This window comes from Elephantulus edwardii, unplaced genomic scaffold (genome assembly GCF_000299155.1).
Source record: "Elephantulus edwardii isolate Elephantulus edwardi_28Jun2011 unplaced genomic scaffold, EleEdw1.0 scaffold00045, whole genome shotgun sequence".
NCBI lineage: Eukaryota > Metazoa > Chordata > Mammalia > Macroscelidea > Macroscelididae > Elephantulus > Elephantulus edwardii.
Window position 1 is genome coordinate 19,056,912 of NW_006399795.1, and position 14,214 is coordinate 19,071,125.

At 46.2% G+C, this 14,214-nt stretch overlaps 1 protein-coding gene across 1 annotated transcript in view; it reads left to right on the forward strand.

Moving 5' to 3' along the window:
• The first annotated feature begins 318 nt into the window (after positions 1 to 318).
• IL12RB1 (interleukin 12 receptor, beta 1) overlaps positions 319 to 14,214 on the forward strand; it is a 68,352-nt gene continuing 54,456 nt past the window's right edge. The window contains exons 1-6 of the mRNA XM_006885985.1: positions 319 to 369; positions 1,267 to 1,330; positions 3,858 to 3,920; positions 6,171 to 6,288; positions 6,896 to 7,062; positions 9,163 to 9,305. Of these exons, the coding sequence (XP_006886047.1) occupies positions 319 to 369; positions 1,267 to 1,330; positions 3,858 to 3,920; positions 6,171 to 6,288; positions 6,896 to 7,062; positions 9,163 to 9,305 (606 nt within the window). The remainder of the gene's footprint in view (positions 370 to 1,266; positions 1,331 to 3,857; positions 3,921 to 6,170; positions 6,289 to 6,895; positions 7,063 to 9,162; positions 9,306 to 14,214) is intronic.

The window sequence follows — 14,214 nt, forward strand, 5'->3', positions numbered from 1 at the left end:
GGATAATCGAAGGAGAATTCCCAGGTATTCCACCTCTCTCTTATTTTTTTATATTTCTATCTATCTTTCTCTAATTGCCATCTCTGCTTCTCTTAGCTCTGTATTTGTTTCTTTCTCTCTCTCTCCATTCCTCTCTCTCTCTCTCTGCCTCTCCCCCTAGCCTCACACATCAATATTCCCATCTCCTCGCCCTGGCCTGGACCCTGTGGCCCATGAAAGCTGCCCTGTGTAGGGTCACGGGCCCCAGTTCCTCCTGTGCCAGGCCAGGGACACTGCCTCTTTGTCCGTGTGGCGCTGACCTCATGGACTGCTGGACGCATGACCCTGCCCGACCCGGCTACTGCTCAGCTGGCCTCCCCGGAGGAGGAGGTGGGTCACGTGGCAGCCCCCCCATGCCATCCCTGAGGAGAGACCCTCACCCCTCTCCTTTGTTGCCTTGAGCTCTGTTGACATTTTAAAAATTGAGATGAAATTCACACAATATAAAATGTACTGTTTTAAAGTGCACAGTTCAGCAGCATTTAGTCCATTCAGCAAGTTGTGTAACCACTACCTCTGACTAGTTCCAGAACATTCTCATCACCCATCAAACGGAAATTCCGTACCCATTAGCTGTCTCTCTCCTAAGCTGCTGTTGTTATTTGCTGATGAGGTGTTTCCAACTAGTGGTGACCCCATGAGTGGTGAGAACGACCCCACAGGGTTTCCAAGGCCGTACTTTTCAAAAGCAGATTACCAGGCCTTTCTTCCAAGGTGTTTCTGGGTGAATTCGAACAACCAACCTTACAGGTAGTTTAACACATAACCATTTACACCACCAAGGGATTCCATCAAGTCATAGGCAACCACTAGTCCATTTTCTGTCTCTACACCTTTACCTGTTCTAGATATTTCATATACGTGGAATCAGGTGTCCATGGTTGTGCGTGGCTTCCTTCACTCTTTATGATGCTTTGTTGTTGTTATTCGGAATGATCTGCAGTCACGGAAATTCTATTTACTTTCTTGATCTACTTCTGCATCATCCTCCACATGACATTTTACAGGCTGGTCCATGTTGTCACATGAATCATAGTTTTGTGGGTGAAGGAAGGGATTCTTTACGAGGCAAGAACCCAGGATCAGTTGTTGAGATCCAGAGTGTTCCAATGCTGGGGTTTTGGAGACAGGGTATGGGGGGCATCTTTTTGTCCTCCAATACACAGAAGGTGCTTCCTGATAAAGGAACTCAGACCTCTAGTACCTTGGGCTCCCTTCTGGGTCCAGAAAAGGCTGGAAACCAGTGTGTGCAGATACCAGAAGCCCATAGGGCCTGGCATGGTGTCCCCTGGTCAGGTGGGTTTGTGGTAGAGGGAGGCTCCCACCTCTGAGCTGACTTCCTGGGGTTTTATTGCACTTTGACATGTTCCCGGAAGAGCAGTCACAGCTTGCATTTTTCCTCCCTCTTTCTTCTTTCAATTTTCTTTCTTGCTCAGCTTTAATGTGTTCTGGGGCGGGGAGGGGGAGGCTCGGGCCTCGCTGGTGGTTCAGGAGTTTGCCTGGGCTGCTGCTCCACGTGGAACCAATGAGGTGCCTTGTGGCCAGGCTGGCCCTGCCCGTCCTCCTCCTCCTCCCCAGGCAAGATGGTGAGTACCCCAATGCCGAGCCTGGCTTCTCTCGCTGATGGTATCAGGTGTGTGTGAGTGTGGCGAGCCGTGGACTCCAGGTTGAGGTTTGGCTCTGTCTCTCTGCCTCAGTCTTTTCTTTCCACCAAATGGGTACATCAGTGATGGCCACCCCTCTGGGCTCTGGGCTTAGAGTTGAGGTCTTGATTTTCTCTTCTGTGGGGAACACTGAATTCTTCCTATTTCATAGCGGATAGGAAGGAGCTAAAGAACAAGGGTGCATGTAACAGATATGCCATTGTTGTCCTTGTCAGATGCTGTTGGGTCAGCCTGACTCATGACATCTATGTACGTAGCAGAAAGAATTACTACCCAGGCCAGTCACCTTCCAGCCCTAGATCATTGTGAACTGAACTTTCAGATTTTTCAGGGTTTTCCTTGGCTTCATTTCGGAGGTCATTTTCCAGGCCTTTCTTCCCAGTCTATATTAGTCTAGAAGCACCACTGAAACTAGTTCAGTATCCTGGGAACACACAAGCCTCCAAGGGCCGACAGGTGGTGCCTACACATGAGGCTCATTGCTGGGGAGACAACCTATGTCTTCTGGATACAAAGTATAAATCCCACCACTGCCCTCATTAGAACAGATACGTGTAATATATACAGGTATGTATCTTCGGATGAGGTGAAGCCAGCTGTGCTCCTTGGTGGTGAGGATGGTGAAGCTTTGTCTTACACATTCTGGACATGTTGCTAGGAGAGGCTATTTCTAGAGGGACATCATTGTTGGAAAGATGGAGGGTCAGCGAAGGAGAGGAAGACCCTCAACCAGGTGGGTTGACAGTGAGCGTAGCAATGGACTCGAGTGGGTCAGAGACTGTGCGGATGGCACAGGACAGGACAGGGTTCAGATCTGGTGGCAGTGGATGGCTATTCATGGAGGAAGGCAGGAGGTATACTGAAAGTTTCAGACCATGGGGTGAGCTGTGGTGCCACAGAGGGAAACGGGGTGCAGAGAGCCCAGAGTCCTCCTTCACAGTCAGGTCACACAGTCCTGCTTTTCGGGTGTTGTCTTCTCCCACAGGATTCTAATCTAGCAGTAATCCCCCCACCCAGGAGTCTCTGGCATTCCTGGGTATGAGGTCAAACCCCCTCATCCCCTTGCTGCCCACTACTGTGACCCCAGCCCATCTGTTCAGGGCTCAGCTATATTCTGTCTGCCCAAACACCGGCTCCAGGCATGGCTGGTGCCCCAGGCACAGCTCACTTCTCTCAACACTGACAAGGCTGTCTGTCTTCCTGGCTTGGAATTTTTTTGTTTTTTTTTAGGTATCATTTTGTTCTGTTCTCTTTTCTAGAGTGAGCTCCCCATAGGAACTCAACTATATATCTGTATCCATTTGGGGAATTTATATATTATAGAGGCCAATGGCTGATAAATGGTGGGTGAATTGAAGGGCAAATGGATGGATTAAGGATGGACAAATGGATGAATGGATGGATAGATAGATAGATGTTTGGATCAATAGATGGATGGGTAGATTTACAAATGGACATGTGTATGAATTAATGAGTAGGCGGATGGATGGATGGATAGTTGAATGGATGGATGGATGGATGGATGGATGGACAGATGTATGAATGTATGTATGTATGTATGTATGTATATTATAGATGCACAAATGGATATGTGTATGGTGGCTTAGTGGTAAGGAGTTGTACTGCCAACACAAAGGCAGGTGCTTTGAATTTACCAGCTGTTCCATGAGAGGAAGATGGGTACTCGCCGCCTGTGTAATTTATTCCCTCTGGAAAGTCAGCTATAGGTCTCTTCTGACTTAATGGTACATAAGAATAACAACATGGGTGGATGAGTGGGGGGTGGATGGTGGTGGTTGGATGAGTGGATAGATAGATGATAGAATTGGTTGATGGATATGTGAGTGGCTGGCTACCAGGATAACTGACTGAGCAGATGGTCAAATGGGTGAATGAATGGATAAACTGATGCTGGATGGATGGATGGATAAACGAGGAATGAGCAGGTGAGAAGATGGGTGGATAAATGGACAGATGGCCAGGTGAATAGATGGCTGGATGGTGGTTGGGTGGACAGGTGGATTAATGGATGGATGGCAGCTGGGTGCACAGATGATTAGGAGATGGTCAGTTGCATGAAGACCCACAGGCTGGGTACCTCTCTTCACATCTTGTGAGACTGGAAACATCATCATCCCTTCATTGTCTTTGCAGCTGGAGCCTGCAGATCCAGTGGCTGCTGTTTCCAGGACCTACCGTACCCAGACACAGAGTCAGGTTCGGAGCAGCTCTGAGGGCATTCACACTGGGCTGTGTACAACTCATCTCCAGCAGTCCTCTCCCTCCTAGCCAAAGTCCTGGCCTGCCTGGATTTCCAGACACTCCACCTACAGGCTGCTGGTCCACCCTCAGCCAGGCTCATGGTGTCTGATAGCAGTCATGCCCCTCCGTAAGCCTGAATCTTCCCCCTAAGTCTCATGGACTGAGGCCTGAATCACTTCAGATGGGTCAGCACACGGACACAACATTTCATTGAACTCTTTCATCCCAGGGAACTATTGCTGGAGTATCTGTGCTTATAACATACGCCTCAAGGAGTTTGGAACTGAGCAGGCACTTTCTACACTCTGTTTTTCAGAAAAGATTTACTGAGCACCTCTTATGTGCAGGCACACTTCTAGGCATGATGGAATCCACTGTGAGCCCAGCCCACAGTGTGGTCAGGGGGCAAGTGGACGGATCGATAGATGAGTGAAGGAGTAGAGATAAGCACATAAATACACAGACTGCGTGCAATGAGTGGTCACACAAGCTTTGAAAAACCGAGAAAAAGAAAGAAAAAAAAAGAAAAACTGAGCGGGTTACTGTGAAAAATGCTGTCAGTACCGAGGATAGTGTCTCTGCTCCCCTTGGCAACTGGCGGGTCAATATCATCCCCTGACCAGGCTGCTTCCAAGCTGGGAGAAGTGTCTTCCGGCCGCCATATCCCATATGAGCTTGCTGATAAGTTTCTCAGAGCATTGACCTGACAAGCATTTATGGAATCCAGTCTAAAACTCACTTTAGCGAGAGTGGGGCTTTATCAGGCCATTTTGCAAAATCGGGCACTCAGGCCTGACAGAGAAGCAGACTGGCACACTTTCTGCAGGATGACAAGAGTTTCTATCCTAACTCACAAATCCCTCCCCCCATCCCACTTCCTCCTCAGTTCCTGTTAATTGAATATTGAGGGGTGTTACAGACTTTCCTGGATGTAAGCTATATTTCATCTCCTTTTATGATGATGATGGTGATGATGATGTGTGTGTACTGTCAAATCAGATCTGACTGGTACAGGAGATTGTTCCTCCTTCTCCAGCAGAGCATCTGGTGGATTTGAACCTCCCACCTCTGGGATTGCAGTGCAGCTCCTTGCCACTAGGCCACCAGAGCTCGCCTATCTCCCTTTTTCTTACAACCTTCATCTCTCCCTTCTCTCTTTATTTTGTTTGGGTACACATTTCAGAGGCTTCTTTATTTTATTTTTAACCTTTTTTTCCAATAGTCTTTCTCTCCCTTCCCCCCTTGTTTCAAACATCCCAGAGTCTCTGTAGTTTATCAAGTCAGTTAACTATTTGTTTCTTTTGGGTCCACTTGTGACTCATTTCTCCTGCTTTTTGTTCTCCCTACTCTGAAGCTAGTCCTGGAGAGGGTGAAGCCAGGCTGCTCCTTGGAGGCAAAGATTCTGAAGCTCTGTCTGACATACTTCGGGCATGTTGCAAGGAGGGGCTAGTCCTTGGAGAGGAACATCATGCTTGGAAGGGTGGAGGGATAGCACAGGAGAGGAAGACCCTGGATGAGATGGATTAGTGACTGGGAAAATGGGGATAGGTGTGTCAGATACAATGAGGTTGGCTCAGAATAGAGCAGGGCTTGGAACTGTTGTACATAGGGTCGCTATGAGTCGTAGGTCACTTGATGGCACATAACAACAACAACAACGCTGAAGATGGACCAGCCTAAAGTCTTTTTTACAGTTAGGAGAAGACAGAAGGCTGCTCTGGGCTGGTGGTTAGTGGAGAGGGAAGTGACATAGGAGAAACTAGCATGCTAGATCAAGGGAGCTTCCCAGTTGGTGAAAGATATCAGCGCCTGTGGGAAGGAGGCATCCTTTTGGGGGACATGGAAGTCCACAGTGGGAGGCCTCCCAGTTCTTGCCCAGCAAGTTCCTTCATGTGTATCCTTTATGAAAGTGTGTATGCACTGTAATAATTAACATGCAAAAGAAGATCAGGGAGAAGCACACTGGAGCATGTGCAAATGAGGTAGGAGCAAACCTGCTGTGTTTGGGGGCCAGTCAGGAGGCTGGAGTAGAGTGAGCAGGGAGAGGAGAGGAGAGAAGTGGGGAAGGGCAGGGAGGATGCTGAGAACTGCTGTGGTCTGAAGTGAAACCAAAGTGTTACAAGAATTCTTCCTGTCAGCGCTGAACCCCACAGTGCCACCCCCTCACACCTTGGTCTGTTCTCAAACCTCTGGAATCTTCTTCAGGCTCAACCTCAGGTCCCCGGAACCTGAGCTGCCATCGGATAGTCAATTCGGGTAACTATGAGTGTTCCTGGCAGTACGAGGGTCCCAAGACTGGTGTCAGCCACTTCTTGAGGTGCTGGTAAGAACCCCACTTTCATCTTCAAACCTTCCACCATCCTGACCTTGGTCCTGCACTCCAATGACCCTGGTCTCAGGTGCATGACCTGGGCCTGGTAATTGTTTAGTCTCATGCCTCAGTTTCTCATCTGAGAAGGGAGGAGTGGGCCTCTGTGGTGTGGGGTGAGCAGGGATGAGCATCCCAGAGTGGGTGGTACGGAGGGTTGCTTTAGTATTTCCTTTATCTTCACTCCCTCCATCATCCATTCATCCATCCCTTCATAATTTCTTCTTCCCTGCCTCTCTGGCTTCCCATGCTGGGAGATTTTGGGATTCCTCTAACATCCTAAATCTCAAGCCAAGGAGCCCCCATGTTATAGTTGTCGTGTGCCATCAGGTCAAAACCAATTCATAACTGACTCTCCAATGGATTTTCAGAGGCAGTAAACCACACAAGAGGGGATTGGATTGTCTATCCTTTTTCTGAGCAGCTGGTGGATTTGAACTGTGTGCCTTTGGGATTGTAGTGCTGCTTCTTACCACACACAAAAACTTCCATGACACCTGACATCTTGGGGTCCAGTAGGCTCTAGACGCATCATCACCTATTTTTCTTTTTCGCCCTGCAGCTCCAGCCTTCGCTGCTGCTACTTCAGCACAGGCTCGGCCACCGGCCTGAATTTCACCGACCAGGATGGCGTACCTGTGCTCAGCGTCGTTGAGCTCTGGGTGGAGTCCCGGATCCAGAACAGGACAGAGAAGTCCCCTAAGATTTCCCTGATACTCAACACATTTGGTCAGCACCTTGTCTGGATTCCTGTCTACTTTCTGTGTCCTCTGTGCCCTTGGGTCCCCTGGCCTGGACTCAGGGGATTCTATCGCCAGGGGCCCTGGTGATGCAATGGCTATAGCACCCAGCCGCTAACTGAAAGGTCAGGGGCCCCAGTCCACCATCAATCAGTAAGAAAATGACCAGGCAATCCACGACCACCAATTACAGCCTTTGAAATGCTGAGGGTGCAGTTTCTACTGTGCAGTGCAAGGTTGCTATGAGTCAGAACCAATGTGGGGGCCACACAGCCACAGTCACAGGGACATGGCATGGTCAGTAAGGTCACTGCCCCACACTGCTCCTAGGGTGAGGCAGAAAAAGCAGGCACCTTGGACACTATCTCAGTTTCTTCGTGCTACTATAACAGGATAATGGGAGCTCTGATGGCTTAGTGGTAAGGAGTCGCGCTGCCAACCCAAAGGCACGTGGTTCGAATCACCAGCTGTTCCTCCTGTGCAACCTGAAAACTCCCTAGAGGGGCAGCTATGGGTCGGTTCCGACTAGATGGCACACAACACACATAACAGAAAAACCACAAGTGGAAGGCTTTACGGAACAGAAGTTTGTTTTCTTACAGCCTTAATGGAAAGTCCAAATTCAGGGCAGCAGCTCTTAGGGAAGGCTTTCCCTCCCTGATGGCTCTGGAGGAGAGTCCTTGTCTCTTTAACTTCTGCTTCTTGTTTCCTCAGAGATCACTGTGTGACCATGGCAGCTTCTCTCACTGACTTGCTTAATCTCTTTTAAACCTCAAAAGAAATGGATTTAAAACAACCCTGTACTAATCCTGTCTCATTAGTGTAACCAGGACAGCCCACTCTCATATGGGGTTTATAAACACTGACCCACAAATTTCAACATGTGTTCTGCAGGGGACACAATTCAATCCAATCCATAACCAATGACAAACTCAACAGTCAGTATGAATGCTAGCGCTGGTGGCCTAGTGGTAAGGAGCTGCAACTACAGTCCCAGAGGTGCACGGTTCAAATCCACCAGATGCTCTGCCGGGGAAGGAGGGACAATCTCCTCCTGTACCAGTTAGATCTGATTTGAGGGTACACTCACACAAAAATAATAAAATAAAATTAAAAAAACCAACACAATTTAATGTAAAAAAAAGGCCATGATAAGCAAAATATCAAAATTTGAATCAAAGTTCAAACTTGCATTTTCATTGTTTTGTTGTTCTTTTCATAACAACCTTGCTTGACTTGCCTCACTTGGATGGCTCTGTCCATCTTTTGGGGGCTCAAATTCACATGGTGCCAATGGACAAGATAGGATGCATCCAGGTGGTGAGGGATTTATAGGGCTCGGAGGTGACGTCTGAGCTGAGCCCTGAAGGATTAAAAGGAGCTAGCAGGAATAAATGTAGGGATGAATCTACCATGATTGCTCAAGGTACAGAAAGGATAACAGATGTCTCTCCTTAGCTCAGGCTGCTAGAAATTAATCTATAGCATTGTCAAGTCTCTTAATGCTGATATTGTCAGGGACTGTCAGGTCATCTCTCGCTCATAGCCAGAGACTCCATGGACAACAGATCTTGCCACGTCCTGTGCCATCTTCCTAATTTCTTCTTACTAGCCCTCCAGAGAGATAGAGGTTAATGCTATCCTCTCACCAGCAATTCACCAAAGTGTTTGTCTCACCACAGCTTGGCAAGCAATAAGTATTAATATTTTTTAGTATTAATATTTTAAAGCTTTGTTTGCTCATGAGGCCTGGTGGCATACTGTGTGTGTGTTATATGTTGAGTTGCTAACTGAAAAGTTGGTGGTTTGAATCTATTAGTCACTGTTTGGGAGGCAGTCTCCTTCTATAAAAATCTGTAGCCTTGGAAACTTAATGGAAGGTTGCCATGATCTGCAATCGACAGCTGTGGGTTTTTTCTTCGCTGATGAGACATTTTGTGGACATCTGGCTGTTGGCACCGAAGCACCTCAGGCTGCAGGGGTATCTGTTTCATGTTTGGAGGACTTGGGTGGTTAGCTGGGTCCAAGTAAGTGCCTAGCGATTCACTCACGTCCTGATTGCCCTTCCCTTTGGCACCTCTGCTTTCAGTTAAATATGACCCACCTTCCTCACAAGACATCGAGAAATCGAGGGCAGCAGGGGAGCTGCTCATGGAGTGGGAGACTCCAGCACACCAGGACAAGGCTGAGGTGCAGTTTCGACGCCGGACCCCCGGAAGCCCCTGGAAGTTGGTGAGTTTATGCTCTGGCTCAGGGTGGGCATGGATCCTTCCCCAGTGCAACTTCACAACCTCAAATCATTCTCAAACCTCGCTGTCATCCTCCACTCTGGCCCGTGCCCCACCCCTGAGCGACTCTCTGACACTTGGAAGTGAGCATAGCCTCTCTCGCTCACAGACCCTCCATGGCTCCCCATTACTCTAACTCTCAGTCTGGCTGAGTTGATGCCAGCACCTTGTCTGTCTCTGTTTCTTTTGGGCCCCTTCTGAATGGCCACCAGGTCCCTGGTTTCCAGCCTCCTTGCCTTTGTCCAGGCTATCCCCTCCCCTGAAAGATTTCACCTCTGTCTCCGTGCTTGCAAACCCCTCCCAGCCTGCAGGGTCCAAGCTGCCCATCCACACATCCTGACATTCATTGTTCAGCAAGTCCCTCCTGGGCAGGAATTTTTTAAATTTTAAAATAAGTTCAAAATTACTTGCATTTGACACACATAAAGTCATTCAGTGTATTGCAAGGTAGTTACAGCAAGGCGTACAGGTAAAACCTTAAGGCATCAATCTAGACCTGGAGACTCAATATAAGAGGCTATATAAGTTCAGTGTTTGGAACCCCAGTCTTTATTTTTTCGGCATTAACCTTTTGCAAGGACTGTGGACCATGACTCAGATTTGCTGAGGGCTCTCCCAGCTGGGCCCGTGAGGCTGTGAGGCTGGTGGGAGGGGTCAGGATTTCAGTACCACCTCAGTCTTCAGAGAGAGCCAGGCACACAGAGAAGTTCCAGGTCTGTCTTTTCTCAGCAGAAATTAAAGGCTTATATGTGAATTCCTCACCTTGACTTCACACAAACATCAGTGTGATGTCAAAGGCTAGTTATTATGCTATGTCTTCTCTCCAGGGTCAGAGATCACCCAAATGGCTCATTTTTTTTCTTCTTCAAAGTTAAAGAGTAGGAAAGTTCTTTAGATTAATTTCTCTGTAGGTTACAAAGATGACAAAAAAACCCCACAAACCAAACAACTCAAAAAACCAAAACAATGCACACCTATCTTTATCATGGCTTTGTTTACAATACCAAAGAGTTGGAATCAACCTAAGTGCCTGCCCATCAACAAAAGAATGGATAGAGAAGCTGTGGTATATTCACACAGCGGAATACTATGCTGCATTGAAAAACAAGGAACTCATGCAATATTATTCAAAATGGGTGATCCTGGAGGATTTTATGCTTAGTGAAATATCTCAATCACAAAAGGACAAATGCTGCATAATGTCACTGTTGTAAAAAGGGACTGATATTGGGGTGGGGGGAGATGGAGAAAAAGATGGGATAAAATTATATATACTGCATTGAAACTGATGAGGGAGAGAACTGTTTAAAGGGGATATATGATTAGGTATTATTGTAATGACAGGAGTCCAGAATGAAGGCTGCACAGTGGAGTGGACTTGGGAGTGGGGGGGATTGTATAACAATGAAAGAATTTTTCTTTTACTTTTCAAAGAGAAGAGTGAACTAGAGGAAGGGGTGGGCAGGGAGAAAAGTGCAACAATGAATGAATGGAAATCCAAAGTCTATGTAAATTTTCATTAAAATTAATAATAATAAAAAGGAAAGGGGAGAAAGAAAAAAAAACAACCAAAACAAAAAACCCCCCAAAACTCCTCCAGACTCGAACTCAGTGTCTTTGAGTTGGAAGTGACTCAGAGCTGACCCCCGAGTGGGTTTGCAGAAGCTGTAAGTCACATGGGAGGAGATTGTCCATCTTTCTCCCTCCAAGTGGCTGATGGATTTGATTGAACCACTAGAGAAGCAGTCTAGCACCAAAATTGCCTATTGGCTAGACCACCAGAGCTCCCTGAAAATGAACTATAGTATGCTTTCTTTTATTATCACATGCAGAGGGAAGGCCAACTTTAATGTTCTTGACAGCATTCTTGACTAAAGTCTAAGGTCTGTCTAAGCTCAGACGTTTTCCATTTCCATATAATAAATCACGTACATGTGGTTTACGATCATTATAGAAGTGATATTACAGAGTCATAGTTGATACAAAAATCCAGAATCACAATATATTATTTGCAAATACAACAAAAAGTATACACAAGGCCCTCTATGCCCACCTGCCCCCATCAGCAAAGCTGAGCCTCTGTGTGGTCTCCACTCTGGAGGGAGACATGCGTTCTTAGCCTCTGGCTTGCAGTCACTGCCTCCTTTTTCAGACTGGGAGGTTTCTGAGGTCAACACAGTGCCCCTTCCTGAGCCTCAATTTCTCCATTAGGTAAATGGGTATGAGATCATCAGGGCCAGGTGATAAGAAGTGATAGCTCTTTATATTTTCATTCTAGTCCCCTAACATACTTTTTTGAGGGAGCTCTTATGGGCTAGTGGTAAGAAGCTGCTCTACAATCCCAAAGGCACACGGTTCAAATCCACTAGCTGCTTTGCGGGAGGATGGGCAATCTCCTCCCGTACAATGAACTACTTCAGAAAATCTGTTGGAGGGTTAGCTATGGGTCAGTTCTGACTAGAAAGCACACAACAATAACAACACATTTTGCTGTAGAGCTTCTTAACCCCTTTTGCAGATGAGGAAATTGAGGCCCAGGGTGGTAGAGACCACCTCAGGATCCCACAGAGCATACGTGCTCAGCTGGGTCCTGAACTGAACCCTCCTGACCCCCAACACCAAACACAGCCATACTTTGAAGTCAGAATTTTGCTTCATAAAATAATGTCTTATATAAACGCTTAAACTTTTTTGCAATTATTTTAGATTCTTAGAAAAATTGCGAAGCTAGTCCAGAGGTTTCTCTAGTATCCCTCACCCAGCTTCCTCCAAGTTTAACATCTTATGTGACCACAGTCCATTGATGACAATGAAGAAAATAACATTGGATCACAGTTGTTAACTAAGCTCCAGATTTTATTTCAATTTCACTTGTTTTTGCAGGAAAGGCCTTTCTCTGTTCTTGGATCCAAGCCAGGGCTGCATATTGTATTTAGCTTGGTTGGGGACTTCTTTCATCTTTCCGTTGTGTACGATATTTATAATGCAGAATTTACTGTTTAGCCATATGTTTATATCTTCTTGTGATAAAACGCAAATAACAAAATGCTTGCCATTTCATCATTATACAACGACTCCTCACTGATATCTCAATATCCAACATTTTGCATTTCCAACAGTAAAAATGTCTTCTCTTAGCTGGTTTGCATAGTAGTGTTACACATCCGGCAGTAACAAATATCAAGGTGTGAAGTGAGAGTAATTCCGTCTACAGTGTGTTAAGGTTTTGCCAGCTTGACTGTGTCAAGATTCCAAAGAGTTTGACGGTATGTGATAATCCTTCACTTTGTGCTGCAATGTGGTCATCCTCAATATTTTCACAATGTCAATTTTTGCATAATGACCTAGTCTTTGGAAATCAACCATGTCAATAAATGAGGAGTTGGGGTACGTAGCTCTGGTGGTGTAGTCTGTAGGAAGTTGTGCTGTTAGCCGAAAGTAGGTGTCTCTCCAGTGGATCTATTCTACCCATTATTTTGTGGGGAAAAGATAGACAGTCTTCTCCTTTGCAGTTTACAGCCTCTGAAAACCCACTGAAGGATCAATGAATACCTAATTCAGTGACATTAACTACATTCACCAGATTGTGCAAACATCCCCCCATACAAACAAGGAATTTATTAAAGAGAGGATCTTTGCAAAAAGAAAGACACGGGAGCTTCTCTGCTACATGCACCTGTGTCTCTGATCCCTAAACTTTCTAATTACTGCATAAACATAGTGCCCCTTAAGCCCTAGTCCTTGGTAACCAGTAATCTACTTTTGTCTCAATGCATTTATCTATTCTGGATATTTCATATTAGTGAAATCATACACTGTCCTTTCGTGTCTGGTTTATATGCAGCTGCAAAAGGAGCAAATGCAATATGAAGTTGGCCAAGTCTGATTGTACCTGCTTCATAAAGAAGAATCCTCATCAGTAATTTCCATAGCACTGTAATTACTACGAGATCAGACATGCCACCTCCCATGATCCTGCACCTATTTCTACCAATCGTTGGGTCGGATGTTCATTCTAAGACTCACAGACTTTACTCACAGTTGTGAGGTTTATTTACAAAATAGGTTGGAGAGTCGGAGAGTCAAAGAATATCACCAGTACAAGTCCAAGTTTAGTCCACCAGTCCCAAACTAGATTACCAGCAAGACACAATTTCTCAACTAGTCAAAGTCCTGGTTCAGTTCAGCAGCACAAATGTAAGAAGCCTCTGGTTTCCTCAATATCCAGCAAACTTTATCTCAGAGAAGTTACAAGTTAGCTTTTCCTTCAATCTTCCAGCAAACAAAAGCTCTAACTGGCTACATCTCCAAGGTGTTCCTTTGGTTACAGCTTACCACAGTCTCTCCACCACCATCTCTCCATCTTTCACAGTGTGGAAAGCATTCTCCTATATTGAGCCCACAGCTGTTGATGAATTGCAAGACCATGTGTTCACTGTGAAGGTAGTTGGAGACTGTGCCCCTCCCTGGGGGCTAATGAAACGGCTAGAAGAGCCAATTTTCAAGGGTTCAAACACCCCAGCAGCCTAATGTTTTTGAGGTTCATCCACATAATACCATCTTTCTTTTTGCCTGAGTAATATCCTATTGTGTACGTTTCCCCCCCTCTCCTTCCTGTGCAGTCTGAACCTACTCATAGCTGACCCTCCAGCATTTTTTTTCAGAGGCTGTAAACTGTGTGGGAGGAGATTAGCCATCTTTCCATCCAGGTTGGTGAATTTGTACTGCCAGAGAGGTGTGACGTTTGAGTTAGCAGGGCAACTCTCTATGGACTACGCCACCAGCACCCGCTCATTGTCTGCGTGAACCACATTTTGTTTACTAGCATATATGACTATGCAAAGGCATTTGAC